Here is a 23,436-nt window from a genome sequence, read left to right as displayed (position 1 = left end):
CAAACCCAAGGGCACCCACCCCTGTTGACACCCAAATTCACCAGCATGGGATAACCAGCTCCAGCTGTCAATCCTCACAAAGCTAACACTGGGGAATAAAGTAGGAGGCAAGATTGTTTATTACCGCAAGCAAGTTTAATACAAAAATGTGTCTGGTTTTTAAACAATTCATTGGTAGAGCTTCAGTTTTGCCTCAATTTTAAACCAAATTGAGAGAATCACACAGCAACACGGTCAGGGCCGGAGAGGAACAATATTTAATAAATACAGGAGCTGTGGAGAGCCCTGGCCCCCGGCCCATCTCCTGGTCACTTGGTCAGTTTGATTTTATTACAAAGAAAAAGTAGCGTACAAAAGCGAGACAGGACTTGCAGCGAGTGTGCTGGTGAGACTCATTTCAAGGACAAGCAACTGTGCGTGTAAGTCCAGATTTCTCCTAGGAGCAGAGTTCACATCAACCTCAGCCTGGTTGGAAGTGGAATGACCAGTTAAATAATAAATAGGAAACAAAGAGATGCAGATAAATAGTGATTGTGTAAGGAACGCCGTGCGTCGGGCTCTTTTAAGCCATCAATCCAGAAGAATCCTTGAATTTGGAGACCCACCACCGCTAACAAGGGGTGTATCCGAGTGATCCAGACCTGCAGTCGTACCCACGTGCTCTCCTCCAGCCGGCTTCGGTGTGAACCTCCCTCCTCAGACCCTTCCCCAAACCCCTCCCCATCAGTTTGTTCTTTAAAAACAAAGCTGTCGGGACAGTATTTTCGAGACAGAATTGTCACGACCTTTGCTGTAGTGTGTGCAAATTTTATTAAGTCAAACTCCGCTTTCTTCAGGTAAAACCACATAGCTTAAAAAAATGGAAACATAAGCCCCAAGTCCCCTCACCTCATGTCTCTCTGGTTGAGGTATCTGTGATTTACAAAAAGAGAGTTCCTTGAACACTGCAGGATTCAGGTCTTTGCTTTTAAATATAATTTACCTTGCTGAGACAGCAAGTTTATAAAGACATTTAGGAAACAATCCTAAAAGATAAAGCAGGTTCACACCCTGCACCGCGCAGAAATCCTATTTATATTTTAGTTTTTCTTTACACTTTCACATCTTGACCTTTTTTTTTTTTTGCTTCCTTTTTTTTTTTAAATCTTTTTCTTGCTTTTTTTTTTGTTTTTGTTTTGTTTTGTTTTGTTTTTCTTTCTCTTCCACGTTTCATTTTTCCAGGCCCCTCTCTGAATAGGGGTCACCGAGAGGCAAATTTTATCTACATAAATATTCACATGAAAATAGTAACTTACAAAAAACGAAAAACAAACAAAAAAAAAACCCAAATAAGGCAGCTTCATAACACAACTTTCTTTTACACTTTTAACAATATAGTTTCTCCCATTTAGATAAATATACATCCAATGTACGGAGCAGGGTTAAAAACTGGACACAGGTTGGGTTTTTCTCTCAGGAGGGTACGGGTACAGTATTATCTTTTAGGGCCTGGAGTTTTCGGGGTGGCAGTGGTCGTTTTCTTGGACATGGTTGGGATTTTGGAGGGTTTGGCCATGCCCCGGCGGGAGCTGCCCTGCCCGCCGGCCACGCTGCTCTCCGAGGTGTCCGAACACGCCGACTGCGTTTCCAGCAGGTCGAAGTCGGAGGCGTCGCTCCCCCGCCGGCTGCTGGCCCGGCTCCCCGTGCGGCTCCCGGCCCGGCTCGTGGGACGACTGGCTGTTTTTTTAGGATCTGCAAGGGGAGCCCAGTGAGCCATGAGCAGGAGGATTCGAGTTCCTCCCCATCCCCGAACTGACCGGCACCCAAATCCCCAGCCCTGCTGTGGCTGCTTTTGACACCCACCAGCACCCCTTGAGAGAGGGGGCTCAGCATCAGAACCCATCCCTTCCCAAGCTTTTAACAGAGCAGGAGCAACTCCTTGGACTGCAGAACTCTGCCAGCATCTCCTCTCCCAGGCAGGGATGCAGCAGTGGGCATCAGCCTCCCACCCCCCTGCCCACCACAAAACATTCCATATTTTCCCCACCAATTTAAGCAGCAACGGCGTCGGAGGGAGTTTTTCCGTCTTTTCACCCGACTTACCTGCCCGACTGGTTTTGGCACCTGTAGAGACTGGTGAGGAGCTGTTACTGGTGTCCCCAGCAAGGGAGGTTCGGCTGGAGTGGAAGGTGGGTCGCTTCAGTTTGCTGCCTGCTGCGGGGGTCACCTTGGGAGGAAGAACACACAGGGCATCCTTTAGCTGTCACTTGGACTGTGACGGGCCAAGATCACATCCAAGATCAGATCCTTGGCAAAAATATTTTGGCATTTAAGGAACACCCATCTTAATGGTCAAGGAGGACACAAGCTGCCGTTTCAGCAGTGGATGATTAAAAAGGAAAAAGCCCAGATCCTGAGAATTTGGAGGGTAATGGCAGTTTGTGCTCTGCAGGCTGATGCACAGGTAAAAAAAAATCAAAGCAAAGCTGTTATACATCCAGAGAAGACAGCATCAACTGGGCTCAAAACCTCCACAAAGGGAAGGTGAAATATTGCAAAAATAGGGATTTTAGCATCTAGGCAGCTCAGGAGGGTTTTGGAAGGTTGTCAAGTACAACATGGGATCTTGAGAACTGCATCTCGTTGTGGGAGCATCAGCACAGCCTGACTGGGAGAGGTGGAGGGACACCCAGCTGGTGTCCACGCTCCCAGCACCAAAGGGCAGCCAAATTGGAAGAGTGATGAACAGAGACACAAAACACATCAAATCAGTTCTGGCCACATCCTGAAACGGTGCTTTTCCCGACCTTTAAGATGTTGCAAGTGCAGCTGATGTGGGGTGAAGCAGCACAACAGGCAACTCTGCTCCCGCCGCTGCGGGAGGAAGCGAAAGGGAAGGTGCCAGCAGGGTGAGGGCACCTGGATCCAGCTGGAAAAGGCAGCTCCAGTTTCTATTCACCACCCAAAGCTCTGGGTTTGGGGCAGTCCTGCAGGAAAGTGACTGCAGGAAAGTGTCCCCCATCCCTGGAGGCTTTGGGGAGCACAGGGATGCAGGGATGGCTCCAGCTCCTCTGCATCCCTGCACAGATGGACACAGACACCAGAGGGCATTTCCCAAGGAACTTTAAAGCAACAGATGGAGGGGTTTCTCTCCATCCTGTGATTTTTGGGAAACTCAGAAACGTTGGAATGTGATGAAACTGGAGCTGCAGAGGGGAAAGGGGCAGCTGAGGGAATTAAAATCCATTAACGCGCGATTGCTGAGGTACCATTGTCATCATCAGAGATTTCGATTCTCATCCTTGATCCTATTTTATAATAAGCAGCAAGCACAAATTTAGGGCAATTGGGAAAGCGCTCCTGACCTTCTGACAAATTAAATTAATCCCTTTTCCACATGGAAGCATCACTGAGCAAGACACAAGTTACCTCACCAGCGCAGTGAACCACCGAGATCTACCCGGTGCCTCTCATCACCCATTCACAAAGGGCAAGGAAGTCCACGAGGAGGCTGAAAACTTTAGGGAAATCAAAATCTCAGGCCAAATTCATCCTCCTGGGAGCATCAAGGCGGTGACAGGGCTGGACACACCCGACGTGCTTCAACATGGTGATAAACACAAGCGCTCCATAAAACTGAGGCGGTGTAGTTACAGTGCATGCGCTGTAGCTGATTTTCAAGTCTCAACTCGGCTGCTGGATTTGAATTTTGGGAAGCCAAACACGGCCCCTTTCCCAATGCAAAAGCTATTAAAAGCTTGGAAAATTAATATATTTTTTTAAAGCACAGAGAGAATTAACACCGCTCTCACGGTCTGGAGGCAGTTAAAGGCGAATTGAAAGCGCTGTGCTTTATTCTGAAGTCGATGTTTTATTTAATCCCGAGTTGGAAACCCATGAAAAACGCCAACAGTCGGAGCGTTAGCGGTGCTACAAGCGCTGCTCTACCACAGGGAAAGCGTTAAAACAAGGCAGGGGAGTGGGATGACTCCGTGCCAGTGGCACTTTGGCCTGTCAGCAGGTCCTCGGGGCTGCCAGACCATACTCTACCTCGGCGCTCGGGAGCTGGAAGTCGGAATAATCGAATCCCCTCAGGGGGGTGCCCGCTTTACTGTTTATCAACCAGGGTTTGTCATAACATCGAGAGAAGTGATGTGGAGTCTGTGAAATGGAAAATCCAAGGAAGGGGGGGAGAGGTGGAATGAGTGGTAAAAAAAAAAAAAAAAAAAAAAAAAAAAAGGGAAATGGAAAAGTATCTGGAATGGCGCGTGGGGAAACAGCACTAAAATGGAACGAGAACCAAACAGGAAATATATAAATTAAAATAAAGGGAAAAACCCTGAAAGGTGATGAAATAAACCATGCAGGGGTGAGTGATGTGGTGGGGGAGGAGAGATGATGGTTGATGGATTCTTCCTGACATCACAGCTCTGCCATGAGGAACAGGAGCCTTCGGCTGCACGGCGAGCGCCGGGAACCCTCCTGAGGAGCCATGGGCGTCCAGTTTGGGCTGGAAACCTGCCCTGCACCATCCCACCCCTCCAATCCCACATGGACAGCAGGGTTCCTCCTGCAGACACCATGAACAACACTTTATAGAGACCACAGTACCATCAAGCTCCCAAAGCCCCAACCTTCCTCCTCCTCCATACACCTCCCGCAGCTCCTCATCTCGCTGGGATGGGTTTTGGAGACCACTGGTTTCTAAAGGGAAGGGAAGGGTCTACATGTGAATCCCACCTTGGCTCCACTGGCTGGAGTGGCAGGGGAGGATGGCATGGAGGCGCAGCTGTGGTTGCTCTGGCTGGCGCTGGAACTGGATCGTGTCGGGGAGGCTGCTCGGGAGGATGGTTTGGACCTTCGGCCTCGCGACCGGAACGGGGTCATTCCCTGGGAGGCTCCTTCCGGCAGGATGAATTTCTCCCGGAGTTCAAGGTTGGTCCGTCCTCGTGCTGGAAGGGAACAAAGGAGGGGAGACATGAGGTTTGGAGGAACCCAGTGCTGTCACCAGGGCTCAGGAGGCTCCAGGGCTGGGAGCAGTGTCCTTGCACATCTCCTCGAGCCCATCTCCGAGAGCAGGCAGACGGCAGCGAAACCATCCCGGCTCTCCTGCTCTGCCTCAGCCTCCTCCTGCCACAGATCAGCTCTTTGAGAAACTGGACGATTAAGAGCTGCCTTAGGGTCATGGAATCATATTGGATGCTCTATTGTTCCCTTGTGGAAAAGCATTTAAACTCACCATGTTACAATGTCATCTGTAACGTGACTTAAAAACAGTAAAAGCAGCTTTGAAGGGTTGAGATTCTCGAGATTCTGAGAGAGATTCTGCTCTCTCGCAACTCTGGGCAGCTCTCCACGCATTTTTGGGGAGAGATGAGAGAAAAGTGACCACCAGCCACTAAATGCCAACTCTAAAATTTCATCTAAACACCTCAAAGAGCTGGAGGGTCTCCCTTCCACAAGCAAGGGGCAACCGAGCAGGGGGAAGGTCTGTGGGCTTCAGCTCCTGGGCCAGCTGACATGTGCCAATGTGTTTCATGCTCACGGTGTTCAAGCAGAGAGCGAGGGCATGCACTGATCCTTACGGGACACAGGAGGAATTCTAGAGCCGACGGATTACGGACCAGAAAGCCAAGAAAGCAACTGCAGGAGGGAAGCACCACGCTGAGATAACCAAGGGACAGAAACAACCTCGATGTCAGCGCTGCAAAGCATCTGCTGCAAAGCATGAGCGAGGGACGCCGGAGGAGCAGGAAAACCCTGAGGGTTCCCCGAGGCACACGCTGTAAATCATGCTGCTTTCAGCAACAGCCGTCGGACAGCCGGGGCACGGAATGCAGCAGCTTGAAGAAGACATATTCCGAAGCAATTAACATCTCAAGAGACCCCAGTGAGACAGGGACATGTGGAGCACAGGCCTAAGCCCTCCGAAACACGCAGCCTGATGTGCTCCATTCCTGGCCAGCCCCTTGCTGATCCTTCTCTGTCCCCTGGTCACGGCTCTCGGCATCGTGTCCAGACCGGACAGCTCTGACCACCTTCATACCTCAAGGTTTTGGAAAGGAGGTGACCCCAGTTCTCCATGCCCACGGTATGTGACTGGTCTGCGTTACCCCAACTGTCCCTTCCAAACGTGTCCCACCAAACCAGCTCCAACAAACACCACTCATCCCTAAAAACCCAAGACTGAGGTGGTTCTTCCCTCCTAATCTGCTGCTGTCTCTTCCTTAAGCTCAGGTAATCCAGGAGCTTCTTACACTTTAATTTTCCTGCATTAATGCTCAACTGAAACACCTTTTTTGCTTCACCTGGGACACACTTATGCAAGGTGATGCTTATTGACACACATACAGTAGGACACAGTGCTTAAACCACCCCCCCCAAAATCCAACCCAGTCCCTGAACAGCTCCATGGACAATGTCATCTTAAATGCAGCCCCTTTTACAACCCAAATCTGGTTTGTGGCAATTCAAAAAAAGAAGAAGGGCCATGTTTTCACCCCCAAGGGAAAAAATACGGGAAGAAAGTTCATTCCAAGGCACTGGAAGAAGATCCAGCACCATCAAAACAGATATTTAAGGTGCATAGTCCTGCCCAGCTCAGGGTTTCTAAATTAGTTCCTTATGCTGCTGCTTTAAACACAACAAATGAACTGAGAAAACTTGTATTAGAAACACATCAGAGAGAAGCTTAAAGTCACAAGAGAAATGTTTCCTTAGTGCCTAGGATGAGCCTGCATTCTCAGTGTCCCATGGCCACAGCCCGGTGCAGCTGTACTACAGGTTCACAGATCCTGGGCTTGAGCATCTTCTCCCCAGTGTGTCTCAGACAGGAATTTTACCATCTTCTGGCTTTGGAATCTTTCAGGTCACCTTTCCAAAGCTTACTCCATCACCCACAGGGTCACACGTGTGCACTGACCACCTCCAAGGGGAGCCGAGACCCCCCAGCACGGAGCTGCAGCTCCACTCACTGGGGTCTTGGAACCAAGGAACACAATCCTTCCCTCTTCTCCCCCCACAAGACCTGGCTAAACGCTGCAGTACCACCAAACCCTGCGATTTTAAGCTCTTGGTTTGCTTTGGATCTGTTTTCTCCAGCTCCTTCGGATAACCCAGACCCCGCTCTGGTCACTCAGCCACAGCAGACGAGTTTCCAAGCTCCCCTCAGAGAAGACACCGGTTGTATAAACCCCAGGGACTGCCTTACCTCTGCACGGATCATTCTTCACTAAAAATTCATCCAGGGCCATCCATCCCCCTCCGACACGAACCATGACCGTGCTCCGCAGGATACGGACCAGCCGCAGCTGCTGGGAATCGCCGAACTGCGGAGCCAAGGAACAGGTCAGAGGAGGGGGAACAACGAGGGACACCTGGCTCCTTCCCACAACAGGCTGCACCAAAAGGCTTTTACCCATCTGTTTAATATTTTTAATGCTTCTCCAGACAGGTTCTTCTGGAGTAAGTGCAGGGCAGTACCAACCGACAGGAGTTTTTCCTGCTGCCTTGGTTTTAAGATGATGCGACCACCCCAAATCCTCTGATTTTAAAGCTGGAAAGTGAATTTTTGAGGGCAGCAAATGGAATTTTAGAATTTGGGGTTTGGATGGGTTTTCTCAGACAGAGTTGTAGTTTTTTTTGCCCTTTTATTGTGAAGGAAACAGAGGCTGACAATGCCATGACCCTCCCGGTGCAGCCCACGTGGGAAAGAGCCGGCTGATTCAGCTGCGTCACTGCTGAGCAAAACACCTCTAATCATCATCAAGTCTGAAATCCAGGGATTTTCCTGAGCCTCAGACTTGACCCCACCAGCCACAAAGCCCCCGCCACAGCAATCGCCCAGTGAGGATGTTTCAGTGAGTGCAGAGTGATGGGAACCCAGGCAGGAATGTTGATTAGTGATTGCGATGTTCATTAGTGATCTGAAACACCTGTGACATCAAAACAAGTGCACCCCGATTCTGAAGCATGTGCCTGTTTTAGCAGTCTCCCTAAATCTCTTGGAAGGCCAAGCTCAGGCTCCTGGATGTCTGCTGGGGGAAGGGACACTGAGAGCCCGGCTTGGATGTGGCAGCTCTGCATCCAGGTCTACAGAGCACCTGCTGGGATGAGAAGACAGGAGATCCAGCCTTTGGAAGCAAGACCCTCTTCAGAATGATTAAAAAAAAATGGGAAAAAACCCAAACAGGAACACTTTTTGTGGGTGGATACACACACACACAAAAAGATTCAATGCAAACAGAGAGTGCAAAGTGACTGGGATGGATCATGGCAGGCAGAGGGGCAGGAGGTGACAGCATCTCTGACCCACAGGGATATGGCATACTGGACCACTGGGGGGTCTCCCTGCCTGGGAGTCCTACCAAAACTTGTCTGAGTGTGGTGGTTAAAGAGCTGCCCTGGTGCCCGTGGGCAGGGAGGAGGGCAGGGGAGCTCCTTCCCTCTCTCCAGGCTCTACATGAGGTGTCCTTCAAAAGCCAAACCCAGGGATGAGTCAATTCTCATTTCTGCTGCCACATTTACATTATTTTTCAGCTCTTGTTGAAAATGCTTCTATAATCACTGCCTAAATTAAAGCCAGAGTCTTCAGAGTCATCCACTTCCAACATCCCAGTTTGTTTCGGTTTGGGCATCTTTTTGGGTGGGCACCATCATTCCACATGAAAAACAGGCTTTTTTATTTGGGCAGAGGCAGTGGGGACATCAGAATGGCTCTGTCCCCCAAACCAGCCTGCACTCAGAGGGGCTGCACTGCTCATCCCGGGTCACAACAATATTGGGATACATGCAGGTTTTGGGAGCCTTCCTCCAGTGAGGAGTTACTCAGTGGGTGTAGCAGGAATGAGGGTTTAGTTACTGTTACCTATGGGATTAAAGGGGTGGACTCAGCGCTCTCATTCCATGGTGATTGCGATCCAAACCCACCCAGAGCCTGGTACAGCCCTAGTGCAGGTAGTTGTACCCCTGGGATTCCCCACAGGAGCACAAATCCATCTGTATCCCAGTGCTCCCACTACAGGGTGCCATGATTCACCACTGGTTACCATCAACATCCCCAGTCTATCCGAGGAAGGAGCTCAGAGAGAAAAATCTCTCCATTTTTGTCAAATCCTGCTTTTTCCATTGATTTTTTCCCCTTTTTTTCTGCCTAATGCCATTTTTTTCTTTTTTTTTTTTTCTTTTGGGTGGCACTCCTCTGTACCAGGCTCTGCTCAGCAGCGCTCCCAGATCATGTCCTCCCACAGCACCACAGGACAGAGCAGCATCACTGACACACAACTACGTTGGTTAAAAAATTCCAGAGGTGAGAGACAGCAACACAAGGCAGACTGTACCTGATTGCCGAGGAAGAACTATGGAGGGGGAGGAGTTGGAGGGAGAGGGAATGGGGAGCGGGGAGGAAAGTCCAGAGGAAGAGGAGGGGAAAGAAAAACAAGAAAAACATTTATGGGATTAACAGTGCAATAATCACGAAAACTGTTAACTGCAGAGTTAGAAATCTGGGGGGGGTTGGGGCTATTTGGGGGGAGAGAGAGGCTCTGGGAGGCTGGGGCTGGTGCAGCCGGAGGGGGGAACGCTGTGGATCAGCGACTCCCGGCTGGAGCATCAGCCCTGAAACCAGTGGGCAGGGAAGTGGGAGCCCTGCCACCAGCTCGTTTCACCACTTCACCTCGGTGAAGGGTTTGAAACATAAACAGCAGCTCGTTACAAAGAGATTCTGTAAGGAAATTATTCTCCCTTCTTCGGGAGCGAGCTAAGAAAAACACAGGCGTAAGGTACACTCATCCATGAGGAAAACTTCAAGGGCGGCTCCGGCGGAGTGAATGCGGCGTTTCACGGGGCCCCCGGGCTGGCTGCCCCAGAACAGGGACACTTTTATGTTCTCCCAGTTCAGGGAACGCCCTGGGGCCAAGGATGGAGCCGGGAAAACACGGCCCAGCCACCTCCGCCGGGAGCCGCCGTGCCAGGGCACGAGGTCTCCATCTCCCCCCCAGATCCTCCCACACCAGGCTGGGCACCCCCTCAGTGATCCCCCCTCCCCGGGTGGGAAGGGGGAGCAGGATTTGTGCCACTGGGGCAGCATTTGATCCCCCTCTGCCTTACCCGGTATTTGTTCTCGCCGATCTGCTCCACTTGGAATCTCTTGGCACACTTGCACTGGGCCACTTGCCTGGTGACCTGCCATCACCAACAAGAGAGGTAAGGAACCAGGATTTTGGGAGCCTATCCCAGTACAAGTCACTTCTTGGATAAAACACAGCCCTACGCAGCCTTTCCTTCAAAAACATGGTAGGTACCATCAATTCCAACCACTTATTTTGGCTCAGCACCACCACAACCCCTTTTTTTACCTGTTTTTTGCCTCCCCCCACTGCCAACCTGCAGCCTGAACCACCCCAACAACCCCGAGCACCCCTTTTTTTGTTGCTCTACCTCATCCTCGATCTTGTCAGCATCAGTGGTGGGGCGATAGGCGTCCTTGTTGGGATGGAGAGCAGCCACAAACTCGTAGTAGTCGATGTAGCCGTCGCCGTCGCGGTCAAAGATGTCGGCCACCGCCGTCATCTCCAGCTTCGTGGTGGGGAATTCTGGAAGGAGAAAGGAATGAGGATGCAGGGACCTCATTCATCAGAGGCAGAGGTGTGGGGGCACCAAGGCGGTTGTTTTCCAAGCTCATCCCGCGGGCTTACTGGAAGCCAGGATGCCGTCGATGAACTCCTGCCGGGTGATCTTCCCGTCCTGGTCTTTGTCGATGCGCCGGAAGAAGTCCATGACACGGGACTTCTTGTGGTTCATCCAGCGCATGTATTTCTTCCGCCAGACATCGAAGTCGAAGTTCGCAAACTCCTTCAACTGGAAGGCAAAGTCGGGAAGAGTCGGTGGGAGAAATCCCAACGGAGCAGCAGCCCCAAAACACCGGCCTTGGCTGAGCCCCAGCGCCCGGCGCCAACGCTCCCTGCCCGCCCTCCCGGGGAAGGTTGGTCTGGATTTATCCAGATGACCCTGATTAACGAGGGGGTTGCCCCAGAGTGACTTTCCAGAACAGGACACACAGCGTAGCCGACAGCCAGCACGTGGACTGCGCATCACGGGACCACCGACACGGGATGCAGCGTCCCCCGCGCTGCCGTACGGACACACAGGCAGGAGATCAGCTGCTTGCACACAGACACACACACACACACCTCCACCCCATCTGCTCGGGCTTTTGGGCATGTTTCCTCACCCTATGGACTCACCAGGGAGGAATTCCCACTGTCACCATAATTTTGAGCATGAATCTCCCCTCTCCCTTTCCCTCTGAGCAGACAAGAAAGGATTTCTTGCTCGTCTTGCACAGCAGCTGGGGCACAACTCAGCTCTACAAACCCTGCCCCAGCCTCAGACCCTCCAATTTAAACTAACACCCTTCTTATCCCCCAAAAGGACCCCCACAACCACACCAGCTCGAGCAGTTCACACCAAGGTAACACAACAACTTTTAGTAGGGGTTTGGGTTTTTTTTTTCTCTCTCTAAACACTCCTGGGGTTAAAAGCAACAAAGAAAAAACATGAATACGTATAAACTGAACTGACCTACAGCAAAAGCAACAGAAAACAAAAAAAACCACTCACTTCTGGGCATAGCTGCTTTGTTAAGCGTAAATAAAAACAAAAATGACATTAGATGTTTGGAAAAGATAGAGACAGTAATTGTTAAACTAATTACTAGGAGGAAAGCAGGGCCTGGCTGTCATTAGCTCTACAGATACCAACTACAGGGGCACAAAGTTGGTTAATGTGCAGTTAATTAATTAATCACCGAAGGGGTTTTAGCCTTAATATTTTAAGAACATTTGGTTTCTGGAAAGGCAGCAGGAACTGTCTGCAAGAGCTGGGGGCAGCGCTAATTTAAAACGCATGTTTTTGGGGATGAACTCCCAGTTCCCCTCCTTCCCAGAGCAGCCAGGGGCTGTTACCTCCTCCAGTCTGTCCAGGGCGTCGTTGAGCTTCCGCTGCCGCTCCAGGGCCAGCAGCCAGACCTGCTGCCAACGTGCTGAGAGCTGATTTATCCGGGGGTTCTTTGTTTCTGACTGGGAGATAATGGGCATGCTGGGGGGAGCAGCCTGACCCAAGGATTTTCCTGGAAAAAGGGAGGAAAACTAATTGTTTGAGGTAGTGTTGATGGGTACAAGCAAGTCTGAGCTGTCCAGGGAAGAGCAGCAATGAAATCTGTTTCATTTTTCAGAAGAGAAAAGCTCCCACGGCCTTGCTGGCTGGTATCCCAAGGGATGCAGTGTGCCCAGGTAGGAGGACATGGTGACAGCTCTACACCCACAGCCCTCTGGCAGTCAGGAACTCACACTGGACTCTGGCTTCAAGAAACAACATAAAAAACCACCCCAAAACCTCATCCCAAAGCAAGAGAGAAAGAAGAGCAGCTCCAGCCCAAGCACCCCCAGGAACAGCACACCCAGCACGGGCGTTTTGGGAAGTGCCACCTGGATTTTCCCCTCCTGACAAGTCTCAACAGCCTTCCTGGTGGCTGTTAACGCAGGATGCCTTGCTAATTGATAATCAAAGTTAATTAGCTTCCTATGTATTTCATTTCCTGCCATGCTAGAACGTTTCACCCAAAGCAGACGTACTGTTGCTGCGGGACTTGTCGATGAAGGGCCCATGGGGAGGCTCAGTAGCTTTTCTCTTGTATGTCTTTGTCACCCGGTCCACGTCCGGCTGTTTCCGTGTCATCTCCTCCATAAAGGACTGTCCAAACACAGAAAGGACAAGAAAACCTTCGTGATTTTGAGACTTTTTGTTTTGCAGACCCTGACTGGGATGTGCCAGGCCCATGGAGGAGAGGTGAGCATCAAGCACCAGCGATGGCAGCTCGTGGTTGAGCTACTGCTCAGTGCTGGCTTGGATTTCAAGGGTTGGAGTTCATCCCTGGGCTGGCTCTGCTCCGGTTGGGTCCCATGCTGCTTTAATAGGGACTTCCAAGAGAAGTCAATGCCTCCTCCAGGGAAGGATCCCACCCTCTGTCCCTCTGCTGAGTGCCCACCATGCTCAGCACTGGGCTCACCTGGTGCTCGGAGATGAGTCCTTTGACCTGATCGATATTCTGTGGCATGGGCTCCTGGTCCCGTTGGATCAGGGTTGTCTCAGCCCACTGGATCCAAGCCAGGAGCTCTTCCAGAAGCTCTGCATTCGCCACCAGCTCGGAAAGAGCAGACTCCAGTCTCTGCTGGTGCTGCTTTGCCCACGTGAGAACCTGTTGGAAACAGGATGAGCGTCAGCCCAGTGTGGGAAACCTGAGGCAGGACCCACCACCCCGTGGCCATCCCTGCAACCACCAGCCTGGAACAAATCCTGAGGGACTCACCTCCTCGAACCTGGCTCGGATGATGGTGATCCAGTGTTTGATGGTGGTGATGCAGTCGGGGTGGCAGGCGCCCAGGATGACCTCCCCCATTCCCACCGCCGCGTTCACGTCCACCCTCTTCTCCTCCACTTTCTTCATGAACTCCTGAAAGGCACAAATTAATTTTGCAGTATCCTCCCCCATAAATTTTGCTCGGGTTGCATTTTGGAGCTCCCTGTTACCTTGTGGGCATCGATGAGGGACTGCAGTGCCTCAGCATCGTCAGGTAGTGCTCCCCGAAAACGCAGGGACTGCTCTGCCTCCGAGAGCCATTCCAGCAGCATGTGCACAGCTGTCCTGAACTCCTCTGCCTGCAGAGACAAAAGCACAGGCATCAGCCTTCCACCTCCCCAAACAGGCTGCTGGATTCACTGCTGACAGCTGGGGGGACAACGGGCTGAGAGGGACATGAAAAATATAAAAAAAGGGGAAAAAAAGCCCAGTTTGTGGCCTGGGTTTGTGCAGCACCAGCAGCCAGGTCCTGCAGCAACCAGGCACCTCCCTCCCCTCAGCATCAGCTGCACTGAAGGACTAAATGTTTTTAAAAACATCACAACTGCCCATACCCTGAGCAGTCTGGCACCTGGGTAGTTTTATTCTGTAAATTGCCTACTTGATGTAAAAGCTGCTTAAGAGCCTTTGACCTTTGGGGTTGTTTTTTTTTTTTTAGATTCAGTCGAGGTCTCTCCCTCACACTAAACACTGGCAAACACCAGCCTGGCCTGTCTCTCATCACTGCTCTATCCCTGCTGTGCACATCGATGAGATCTTCCCATCCTCCCTTTTCAAACCAGCCCTTATCAGCTCTTTTTTTTTTGGGAAAACAATCAGTAAATCACTGCCACCAACTCACTGCTTCACAGCTCTCCCTGGCAACTGTTATAGGGCTGGGGGTGTCCTGCCTGGCCAGGGCAAAACCCCTTCCCTGAGCTTTGCCTTGAGCTCCCGGCACAAACCTGGAGCCCAGCAAAGCTCTCCAAGACCATTTCCACCTGTGGTCTTCTCCTCACCTGCTTCAAGGCCTGTTCCAGGCGGGTTTGTTTGGACACTGACAGCTTGCACACCGTGTCCCACCGGTTGCTGAGCTCCTGCAGCTGCACCTTCACCCAGGTCGTGTCGTCCCGGCTGTTCTCGATGAGCTCCCGGCCGGAGCGTTTGAGCACCTGGACTGTCCCCGTGCGCTTCCCCAGCTCCTTCTGGAAGACCTGGAGGGAGGGAGGGAGGACAAAAGCCAAGTAGGGTCAGCTCCTGTCACCTTCCCTGTGATGTGAAAGTTCCTTCCCACTTTTTCCACTGTTTTTCCCCCCCTTATCCACTGCAGGAAGCAAAACACGCAGCTCTGCAGGAAGGCACCAACTCTGCCTCTGTTCTTTGGCTCTTGGGGAAGACAAGCCCCACTCAGGTCTCAGAGAAGAGCTGGAAAAGGTGCTCTCACCTTGTGAGCATCCATGAGGTTCATGACCAGATCCAGGTCCCCATGGACAGGCTGGTCTTCAGCTAACTGGGGTTCCACCTTGTAGAGCCAGTCCACCAAGGCCTGCAGTGCATCCATGAACTGCCCAGAGAACAGCAGGGCTTCTTCCAGCTTGTGCTGCCTGGAAAACAAACATCCATGTGAACTCCCATGAATAAACTCAACTCCTTTTGTCATGTCCCAGTGCCCTCCAACCACCCCATGAAATCCTTTTGGTAACAGAGTCCTGGCACATGAGTACTGTTGGTACAATGTTGGAGCTGGACTTACCTTTCCACAGATTTTCCACACACTGTGTCCCACTTATCCCGGACCTCTCCCAGTAAATTGTCCAGCTTTTGAGTGTCATCTGGAAGCAAGGCTTTTTCCTTGAGGGCTCTGCCTGTCCTGATGGTGGTGTCATAGACAGGCTGCTTTCCACCCAGAGTCTTCTGGAACTCCTGGGAAACAGAGAGAAAACAAAACTGCTTCAGAACTGCATTCCCAGATGAATGTTTTCCATGGCAGCAGAAGGCTTTTCCCTTGTCCTGATGGCAGAGGAGATACTGCCCTGCTTCCCCTCCCTTCCTTCCACCCCACATCCAGCACCAGTCTGGCTTTGGCAAAGCCTTACCTTGTGTTTGGAGAGCTGGAGCTTGATTTTGTCAGGATCATTGGAAATCTCCAGCTCTGAGTCCAGGTGATTCTCTGCATCCTCCAGCCAATCAATCAGCTTCTTCCAGGCTTCGTGGAACTGCAAAGCAACAGGAGCAAGTCTGAAACTTCACACTGGTGGTGTCCCCAGTTCCTTCCTGGTCCTGGGACCTCCTGCCCTCCAAGGCTGGGCATTCCTGAGGTCTGTCACACCCTTCTCACGTCTCTCACCTGCTTGGCTCGCTTCCTGGCATCGTCAAGGGCCCTTCCTCGCTCCACCGAGCGCTGGACGACCTTCTCCCAGCGGGACTGGACGCTCACCAGCAGGTTCTTGATCAAAACCACGTCCTGCTTTTGGCTGAGGAACTTCAGCTGGTTCCCGGTCTGATCCAGCTCGATGATGCGATCCCGGTGCGCGTTCACCTCGTTGGCAAACACCTGCAAACAGCAAAGGTGGCCCACCTGTAAGGGGAGCTGGATGTGGCCACGACCAGCCCGTGGGTGCAGGGGAGATGAGGTGCCACCCTCGCCCCCTCCACCCTGAGAATGGAGCCACTGAGTGCCCATGGGGTGGGTACCTTGTGTTCATCGATCTGGGCCAGCACCGCGGCGAGGATGAGGCTGGCTGGGGGTGCAATGTTCAGGCTCTGCTCAGCCAGTGTCAGCCAGTTGATGAAGTCCTGGAGGGAGTTCTGGAAATCGGTGGCCAGGGCCAGCGCCTCCTCCAGCTTCGCCTGTGGCAGCGGGAAGGGAGAAAGGGAGAGGAAAAACACAACGCAGAGGGTGAGAGCTCTGATCTGCAGCTTCACAGACAGAGGTGGCCTTTGTGTCCCTGCCCAACCGTCCCTCCAACAGGAACCTCATCGCCTCGGCCCGGGAACGCGACTTGTTTACCAAGGGGAGGGGGTTTCGGTGAAAGCCACCGCTTGTCTTTCAAAACAAGAATGGTCCCTGAAAGGGGAGACCTTCATCGGCACACGAGCAGCTGCGTCACCCTTGGCTTCCTGGGAAAGGGATGGCCGTGGGGAGAGCGGCTCCGTGAATGGGGCGGATGACATTTCGATGGCGACAGCTGCAGCGCTGCACATTTATTCTGGGCCGAGGCCACCGCGGCCCTTGTTTTATCTCATCCCCGGCCAAAAGCTGAGGATGGAGTCAGCTCGGAGGAGGATTTGGCTTGACCAACAAAGCCCGCCTTTGAGAGCTGCGGGAGGCTTCTTCCCACCCCGCTAAATTAACCCAGAACGCAAATTTACTCTCATTTTCTGCGCGATTTAAGCAATTCTGATGACAATCTAGAAAAAAAAACCCACTAACAGCCCCACAGCTTGACACCCAGCACCACCTGAAAGACAAACTCAACCCGTACAACAGCAAGAGAGAGGCTGTTTTAAAAAACAACCCCAGCCCTGCGTGGGAAAGCAGAGAGGTAAAACAGGGTGCAGCTGCTGTCAGACCACAGGGCAAGGGTGGACACATCTTTCTCCCAGTGTTACCTTTCTCTCCTCCATTTTGGTGCTGACCAGACACCATTTCTGCTCCAGCAGTGCCACGCTCTGCTCCGTCTTCGAGCCGGAGCCAGAGTCGTCGCGGTTGAGCAGCATCAGCCGCCCCTTGGCCAGCAGCTGGCTGTAGACCTCCTCCTTGGCTTTGAACTGGCTGTACAGCTCCTGCAAAGAGGCACCACCAAAGGCTTAGAGAAGGAAGAGCTCCGAGAGGGAACATGCTGTGCTGCAAAACTCCAGGTGATGGGAACATTAGGTTCAGGACAGGCAGCAAAGTGACAGCAGCATGTCACTTTGAGCCAAGAAAAGGTGGTTAAGGCTTTGTGGATGCTTGTTCCAGGCATCAAGTGCGAAATGATCTGTAAGAGGAGAGCATAGCAGCCTCCTCTCCCCGTCAGATACAGAAGGGAGAAGTTTTGATGCCGATATTTGACAGGAACTTGCTGAATTAAAAGCATTAAAAAAAAAAATCTCTCCTGAGAAATTACCATGTGGGCATTGAGCTGTTCCCGGGCAGTTTCTGGCAGACCTCCTGTGGGTTTTGATGCTGACAATTGGCTCTCCATCCTCGTTAGCCACAGGAGGAAGTCTTCAATCTCACCATGGAAACCCTGAGCCTGTTCAGGAACACAGAATGGGCCCCAGGATCAGATGACATCAGCCACCATTGATCATGTGCCAGGGTTAACACTGTGTTTGCTTTGAAACCAGATATAAAGGCAGAGCTGGATGTGCCAGTGTGTTCAGGAGGGTGATACTCTGTGTATCCATAATCCACAGGTGTTCCTGGTCCTCCATGTGCTTTTGGGCAGGCACTGAACCACTCCAGGACTGAGTTACATGAAAAACTTGCATAAAAATAATCCCAATGTCTTCCTAACTCTTTCCCCCCTTATCTTCCCCCCAAAATGAAGGGGAAAGCAGACCCTCAAGCAGCACCTCACTACACAGGGGGCTATTCCCAACACCTCTTCCCAACCTGCTGGAGTGTGGACTGCAGCTGCTGCTCCCTCTCCTCTGTCTTCTGCAGCACTGACTCCCAGCAGGAATTCAGCTTCTCCAGGCGGTTCCGCAGGCTGCTGGCATCGTCCCCTGCACTTGACTCCAACAGCTCATTCCCTGCTTTGTTCACTGTCTCCACGGTGGCTTGGTGGGCCAGGACGTCGTTCTTCAGCACCTGCACGAGATGGGCAAACATTGGACATCTCTCTTAAACACCCTGTTGATCCCTGCCTGGTTGTGGACTCAAATCCTTCATGGGAAACCCAATCCTGCAACGGGAACGGACTGAAAATGTCCTTGGGGTGGGAATACTCACGTGGTGCTTTGCGAGTTCAACCTCGATGACTTTCGGGTCTCCATTGATGGGTTTTTGGGCGTCGAGCAGCTCCTCGGTGTGGGTCAGCCAGGCCATCAGCTCTGCCAAGGCGTGCTGGAACTGGCCAAGTGCCAGCAGAGCTGCTTCCAACTTGTGCTGGGCAAGGATGGGGACGGAAAAGGGAAATTTTAATAACTGGGAGCATCACGGCGAGTTTCAACCCCACACTTGTGAGAGCCCCAGGTCTTCACTCTACCTGTCTGTGAGCAATTTTCTCGCCCAAATTCTCCCAGAGATGTTTCAGCTCTGTCAGTGGTTCCTTTATGATGTCCCTGTCTGTCTCATCCGTAGCCTTTTTTAGCATCAGTTCACCTTGGTGATTAAGCTTTTCCATCTCAATCTGCTGCTGGTAAACCTCCATTTTAAACTCCTGCCAAAACAAGCAGGACAAAAACCAGAACCAAATGAATCACTGGAGCTCTGTGAGGCAGAGCAGTGCTGGGGAACTGGTCCCTCTCCGCCCGCGTACCTTCATCTCGTTCATCTGCTCCTTGACCGTGCTGAGGTCGGTGCCAACAGGTGACATGTTGCAGAGCTTGATCACAGCGTTGTCCAGCCAGTCAAACATGGCCTGGAAAGAGCACGGACAACATGAGCAAAGGGAATGGCAAAGTGTTCCCCCCGCTGCTGGTCAGGGAACAGGGATGGTCCCTCCGCCACCCCACAACCACAAAACTCGTCTTTCAGGGCTGAGGTGCTTGGCCAGCTCTCTCTTTCCTTCCCTCTCCTGCTTCCAGCATAAGGACCTGCCAGCAGCCACCTCACCCTGCTGCTCTGTGCAGGAATGAGACAGACTTGGGAAGATAAATTCAAACTATCTGCTCTTCCTCAGAGCTGGCTGTTGGGCTCGGGCTCCATCAGAGCCTGCAAACGCTCGCCCAGGAGATGTTTCCTGGACTTGCAGTGGTGTTCCCAAGGTCCACCCACTCCACACCAGCAGCCCTGCCTCTTACTTGAAGCGTATCTTGGTACTGCACAGCTGACTGCATTGCTTCCTCGAGCTTTTCCAGCCTCTCCTTCCACGTTTTGTTTAGGTTTTCCCACGCGTTGTTCATCTGCGGAACACAAGATTGCCCACGGAATTCGTTCGGCTCTTCAACCAGAGCTCCCACTTGCTCCCACCTGATTTTATCTGAAGGAGAAGCTGCTGGCTTTTCCTACCTCATCAATGCTCTTTTTCACTTCTGGCTTCTCAGTTTCGCCACAGGCAAAAATCAAATCAGTTCCAAGGAGGCGGATGAACTCCAGCTCTTCATGCAACCCATCAGTCTCCTCTTTAATAGTCTGCATAGACACAGCCACAGAAGAAAAAAAACCTTTATTATTAAATGCTCTTCCAAAACTGCCCCAAGAGCAGGAGGGATAAAGAACAGAGAGTCTTTCCTGCTCCTGTGTCCTGCACCTTGGCCAACAGCCCAACTCCAGACCCCAGGAGTAGGTGGCCAGTTTTGTCACCACCACCCTGGTCCACTCCCACCTCTGCCCACAGGACAGGAACTAAAATAAGAACATCTGTATTTAGATGTGAGCCTGAGCTGCCTGGCTGAAGATGATGTTTACAGGAGATGTGCTGTTTACAGGAGCATTTTGTCAACAGAGGCATGAGGTTTTGAGACTCAAAAGGTGCAAACTGAAGTCAGAATAGTTATAAAAAGGGGAACAGCAAAGCTAAACTTAGCAAAGCACAAAGAAACATCCCAGCTCCTCAAGATCCGGGTCAAGTCACACCCACCTGAAGTCGATCTCGCCATTTATCTGAAACAACCATCAGCACACAAATCCAAGCACTTATCTCCAGTCTAACCAAAAGCTAAATATACACTTCCCACGCCAGACAGCCTTTGGGTTGTGAGCAGAGCTGTGCAAGCTTCCACATCACTCCAAACAAGTGGGCACAACAGCTCTGACCGCACGCTTCATACGCTTCCCAGAACAGCAGCAGATAAAGTGATTTAAGGTGAAGGATACGTGAAATACACTTCTGGTTTATTCCTTGCAGTTCCAAATTGCAGTGGAAATAACTCTTCATGATCTGACTGACTGCCTACAAAACTGATTTACAGCTGCTTCTGGCCACGCTCACATCTAAGATCTTCCCAATTTAGAGGACAAGCTGGGGGCAGATGAGCTCCAGATTGAGGTACAGTCCCATGGGCCTCACCTCTGCTGCTTCCACCTGCTGCTTGATGATGGAGGGGTCAATGCCTGGGCTCTCCAGGTCATGAACAATGTCCTGTGTGTCCTTGATGGTTGTCAGGAGGGCTGCCATGTCGTACCAGAACTTCTCTGCAAGCTCCAGGACATCAAGGAACTTCATTTCACGTTCCTCCGTCCGAGCTTTGATGTCTTCCCAGTAGAAAACCATCTGATCCAACTTGTCTTGGATTACTGAGGAAGGAAGTTAAAATATTCAGTGGGGAAGGAAACCTTTCTACAACTCAAAAGCATTTTGAGAACACTTCGAAACAGCCAAGAGAATATTCAAAAGGGAATTAAAGAGGGCCAGGACTATCAGAGCATTAACTCTGGGAGATACTGAGGGACGTGAGAAACTCCAGCTTGCAGAAATAAAGCCTTTATTTATGTGCAGGCAACCTCAGGGCAAATTTGCCCACACACCCTCCCTCCAACGAACCTCTGTTCTGGCCACCTCTAGCATGAAGTCTCTGCTCACTCAGTCCATGAGTTGACTGTTGAGCTGCCAAGGAAGGTGCCAATTAGTGCCAATCGTGTTGATGGGTCTTTTTGTGCTGGGGATGTTCCTTCCCTCCATTAGATGCTGAATCAACATCAACAAATCATGTCACAGGGGCCGCCAACAAGAGACCAGCTCAGGGTGAGGGCTCAGCTTGGCTGAGAAGCCACAAATACTTCTTTCTCCTCTGGCTGATGCCACCCTGTCTGCTCCAGATGGAAGCAGGCACCAGCCATCTCCATCCAGAGGATTCATCCTTCCTCCTAAGGCCAGGAGAACCTCCAAAACACACCTTTGGCACACCAAAGCCTCCCCAGCAGCGATGGCTCGGGGAGGAGAAGCTGGGCACTGTTAAATCCACCCGGAGATACCTTTGGCTGCCAGGTCCTTGTCTGCTCCCTGGGACCGACCGATCAGCTCCTCCCCGCGGCGTTTCAGAGCCTCGAAGGAGGGCTGCAGCTTCTCCAGCTCCACGGTGGAGTTTTTATTCTCACTGATGCACTCCCGGATCTTATCCACCTCGGCGGGGATGAGGGGTGGCAGCCGCAGGCGGGACGAGAGGTTCTCCAGCGTCTCCAGCATGGGCTCGATCTTGTCGTGGAACTGGAGGAGAGCAGATCCATTAGGGCAGGGGAGAGGGCATTAAATGACGCCGCGTTGCTGCCTGCGTGTGCCACAGCCCTGAGCGCTGCCCCCACGGCCTCTCGGAGAGGACAGACATTGCCCACGACAGCAAGGCCACTGCAGCAGCAATGCCACCTGCAGCAGCAGCAATGTCACCTGCAGCAGCAATGTCACCTGCAGTAGCAAAGTCACCTGCAGCAGCAATGTCACCTGCAGCAGCAGCAACGTCACCTGCAGCCTCCTGCTCACACCTGCCCTGCTCCAACAGAGCCAACAGAGCAGCCAAGGAGACTCCCAGAGCCACCACCGGCACCTCTGACCCAAACATGGCAGTGACTTGTCACCCGATTCAACCCCACAAATCCACTTTTTTTGCTGCTGTCTTGTTTTTTTGTGGGTGGGCGAGAAAGACCCGGTCCTGGTTTGTCGGAGCACCCGGGCAAAGATGCTGCTGGAAAAGTGCCCGTGTTTGGTGTTGATGGGAATCTCTGTGTGGTGCAAGGCTGGTGGAAACCCACCCCGGCAGGGTCAGCAGGAGGTGGTGGGGGGCTGCATGCAGGTGGGGAGGAGCTGCCACAGAGCTGGAGCTTCAAAAGCAGAACCAGAAAGCCAGGAGTGAGAGAGGAAGGGGGTCTAGCAGGGTTTCTCATGGGTTTTCTTACAGAAAAGTCAACTTTGGCCTTAAAGATCCCAAACCATCTCTGCTGGTGGGAAGGACAGCTCTGCACTGTGGCTGCCAGCTCTGGTCCCTCTCCCAGTTCCTAATGGGAACACACCGGTGCTGGTGTCCACCAAATCCCAGGCTCTACCAGCAGAGAGGGGACGGGCACTTGGTGCAAAGTTGATCAGGACACGCTGGCTCAGCCAACAAGCAGGAGCAAACCAGCACGTCCAGCTGGAGCAGGAAGCTCAGGGTAAACCCCTCCGAAAGCAAAACCCCTGCTTTGCAGGAAGCGTTCCCAGCAGAATGAGCGGCTGAGACCAGGCGGCAATGCAATGAAAGCCATCCCAAAAACGTGATTTCAGGCCCCTGGAGTTAATTTTTAAGCATGTTCTGCTGAGCTGTGCATGGACCAGAAATAAAAGTCCGGGTGTAAAATAGAATCAGCCCAAAGAGTGAAAATGAATATCTGTGGTGGGGGACTCGCTTACCTCCGAAATCTGCAATGGTGGGGCGCAGTCAACACAAGAATGAAATGGGACCATGTGGGGAGGACGGGCACAGGCAGCAACACACACAGACAACACATTCCACAATGGGAGTGAGAGATGAGAGGGGAGGGGAATGTGGGGGGAAAAACTCGGAGTTAATACAAGTGCAAACCAAGAGAAGTGACTACACAATACAGGAATTAAAATAATAAAACACCCAGACGTGACAAGAACCAACTGCGCTACGGTAACAGGGGGTGAAATGAAACATAACTGGGAGTCACCAACCCTCAGTGGCAGGAACACTTCACCCCCTTTCTGGACTTTAGCACCTCCAGTCTCTGCCCTTCCTTTCCTATCTCTCCTGCACTCACCCACCTCCTCGGGGGATGCCCAGACCATGGAGACAGCTGTTACCTCTCCCATACAAAGGATCCTATATGGCTCTTCACTGCACTCACAGCTTATCAGAATTGAAAATTCTCTCTTCAAGCTCTTTCAAGAGGCTCTCCGGGCCCTTCCAACCTTGGGCGGATGCCAAAGCAGCCCCTTTGAACCAGCATCATTATTGTGGTTGTAAAAATTTATTAG

The 23,436-nt window shown here is 51.8% G+C and overlaps 1 protein-coding gene across 12 annotated transcripts in view; it reads right to left on the bottom strand.

Annotated features, from left to right (window-relative positions):
• Window positions 1-101: 101 nt before the first annotated feature.
• The window catches only part of MACF1 (microtubule actin crosslinking factor 1), a 141,199-nt gene continuing 117,864 nt past the window's right edge, over window positions 102-23,436 (bottom strand). For 3 of the 12 annotated variants that reach the window (XM_064635063.1, XM_064635055.1, XM_064635061.1), the window contains 30 exons: window positions 21,441-21,672; window positions 20,536-20,762; window positions 19,536-19,658; window positions 19,328-19,429; window positions 18,844-18,945; window positions 18,571-18,744; window positions 18,315-18,470; window positions 17,976-18,173; window positions 17,485-17,613; window positions 16,988-17,161; window positions 16,070-16,225; window positions 15,723-15,929; window positions 15,472-15,591; window positions 15,129-15,298; window positions 14,820-14,979; window positions 14,395-14,589; window positions 13,567-13,695; window positions 13,346-13,489; window positions 13,046-13,234; window positions 12,612-12,729; window positions 11,943-12,106; window positions 10,674-10,836; window positions 10,417-10,571; window positions 10,087-10,161; window positions 9,318-9,335; window positions 7,190-7,307; window positions 4,720-4,931; window positions 4,030-4,140; window positions 2,083-2,206; window positions 102-1,731 (listed from right to left, as the gene is read on the bottom strand). In XM_064635063.1, coding sequence (XP_064491133.1) covers window positions 1,475-1,731; window positions 2,083-2,206; window positions 4,030-4,140; window positions 4,720-4,931; window positions 7,190-7,307; window positions 9,318-9,335; window positions 10,087-10,161; window positions 10,417-10,571; window positions 10,674-10,836; window positions 11,943-12,106; window positions 12,612-12,729; window positions 13,046-13,234; window positions 13,346-13,489; window positions 13,567-13,695; window positions 14,395-14,589; window positions 14,820-14,979; window positions 15,129-15,298; window positions 15,472-15,591; window positions 15,723-15,929; window positions 16,070-16,225; window positions 16,988-17,161; window positions 17,485-17,613; window positions 17,976-18,173; window positions 18,315-18,470; window positions 18,571-18,744; window positions 18,844-18,945; window positions 19,328-19,429; window positions 19,536-19,658; window positions 20,536-20,762; window positions 21,441-21,672 — 4,602 coding nt within the window. In that variant the 3' untranslated portion in view covers window positions 102-1,474. Of the gene's footprint in view, window positions 1,732-2,082; window positions 2,207-4,029; window positions 4,141-4,719; window positions 4,932-7,189; window positions 7,308-9,317; window positions 9,336-10,086; window positions 10,162-10,416; window positions 10,572-10,673; window positions 10,837-11,598; window positions 11,614-11,942; window positions 12,107-12,611; window positions 12,730-13,045; window positions 13,235-13,345; window positions 13,490-13,566; window positions 13,696-14,394; window positions 14,590-14,819; window positions 14,980-15,128; window positions 15,299-15,471; window positions 15,592-15,722; window positions 15,930-16,069; window positions 16,226-16,987; window positions 17,162-17,484; window positions 17,614-17,975; window positions 18,174-18,314; window positions 18,471-18,570; window positions 18,745-18,843; window positions 18,946-19,327; window positions 19,430-19,535; window positions 19,659-20,535; window positions 20,763-21,440; window positions 21,673-22,845; window positions 22,855-23,436 lie in introns of all 12 variants that reach the window. The other 9 variants (XM_064635052.1, XM_064635060.1, XM_064635064.1 and 6 more) reach the window with 7 other exon arrangements.

This window comes from Pseudopipra pipra, chromosome 24 (assembly GCF_036250125.1).
Source record: "Pseudopipra pipra isolate bDixPip1 chromosome 24, bDixPip1.hap1, whole genome shotgun sequence".
Taxonomy (NCBI): Eukaryota; Metazoa; Chordata; class Aves; order Passeriformes; family Pipridae; genus Pseudopipra; species Pseudopipra pipra.
This window is presented reverse-complemented; position numbering and strand designations above follow the sequence as displayed.